The sequence below is a fragment of the Apteryx rowi genome, unplaced genomic scaffold (assembly GCF_003343035.1).
Source record: "Apteryx rowi isolate R43461 unplaced genomic scaffold, aptRow1 scaffold_949, whole genome shotgun sequence".
NCBI lineage: Eukaryota > Metazoa > Chordata > Aves > Apterygiformes > Apterygidae > Apteryx > Apteryx rowi.
Window position 1 is genome coordinate 172,744 of NW_020451259.1, and position 1,380 is coordinate 174,123.

General features: G+C 61.7%; 1 protein-coding gene across 2 annotated transcripts in view; it reads left to right on the forward strand.

The window, feature by feature from the left end:
• The window catches only part of TSC22D1 (TSC22 domain family member 1), a 96,715-nt gene that overhangs the window by 93,465 nt on the left and 1,870 nt on the right, over positions 1–1,380 (forward strand). Inside the window, exons 1-2 of one of the 2 annotated variants that reach the window (XM_026092213.1) lie at positions 7–178; positions 572–623. In XM_026092213.1, coding sequence (XP_025947998.1) covers positions 54–178; positions 572–623 — 177 coding nt within the window. In that variant the 5' untranslated portion in view covers positions 7–53. Of the gene's footprint in view, positions 1–6; positions 179–571; positions 624–1,380 lie in introns of those variants that run through there. The other variant, XM_026092207.1, reaches the window with a different exon arrangement.

Here is a 1,380-nt window from a genome sequence, read left to right on the forward strand (position 1 = left end):
TATCTTAGAGAGGGAGGCTTGTTTCTGCGGGGAGCGTTTCTGGCCGCGGTTGCATGAATGCCCAATGTTGTAGACCAGTGGCAATGGATCTAGGAGTTTATCAACTAAGACATTTCTCAATTTCCTTCTTGTCGTCCTTGCTGGGCACCGACAGCTCCTCCCTGAGGCTCGACAGCAGGTAAATGGCCGCTGTGCGGGGGGCGGCGGGAGGCAGGTGGCGGCCGGGCCAGCTCCTTTGTCCGGCGGCGCGGAGCCGCTGCGCGGGCGCTGCCGTGCCCCGCGCAGCGCCGCTGCCCTCCGCGCCGCTCCTGCCGCAGGGTGTCATTAAGCTCCATCTTTGCGGTTTACGAGGGGAAAATGTCCGGATATGCGATCTCGCGGCGGGCGGGGGGCTCGGGGCGGCTTTACAGGTTGCTTTGCTGCATTGGAGCATCGCGGCGAGGCGAGCGGCGGCAGCGCGGCGATGACTTTCGCAGCCAACGGGCTGCCAATATCCGCGTCTCTTGTCTCCTAAATAATTCAGCTGCTGCTAATGTTGTGTTTGTTTTTTTTCTTTCTGTCTTTCTTCCAGCTCCTCTGGTGCGAGCGTGGTAGCTATCGACAACAAAATCGAGCAAGCGATGGTACGTACCGATGGTGGCATGAAATCCTGTTAATGTTTAAAGCTGTAAACAATATCGGGATGCGGCGGGCGATGGTTAACCCTTGCGTGCACGCGTTTTTATAGTGGGGGGGGCAGGGGGCATGGTGTTAGTTTGGGKTTTTTGCGTGTTTTACTGATAAAGGCTTCCTGCGGGGAGGAATGCGCGCGTCGCTGCCGCTCCGCCGCCGCTTCTGCCTCCTGACTTTCCCAAACCATTGATCCTGGCCCCGTGCGGCGGGGGAGGGGCGGAGTAGGAAATCGGCGCTGCTTTTTTTTTGGGGGGGGGGGTGTTTTGAGGTATGCTTTTTAATTTTTATTAATTTTTATTTTTTTGATTCACYGCTTCCTTCCCCTAACGCATGCCGCTCGGGGCGATCTCCGCGGAATGGGAGCATCCCCAGCGGGCTGCTCGCTGCGGCGGGGGCGCCCGGAGCCGCTCGGCCCTGCCATGGCAGCCGGGCCGGCGGCGCCCGGCGCCCATTTCCGCCCGGCCGCTCTTTGTTGCTGGAGCGGTGCCGGGCGCCGCTCTCACGGGAGCCTCTGCCCGCTGTTGCTAGGCGAACTCCGAACCTTTAACTCGCGGCTATAAATAGCGCGGCCGCTCATTGGCGGAGCCGCGCCAGGGGCGGTCGGCCAGGCTCTCTGACGTCACCCGCGGTCGCGGACGGCCGGCGGGAGGGAGGGAAATGCGGCAACCTGCGCTGAGAACTGGCTGCAGCCGGTGCGCCGGGGGCGGG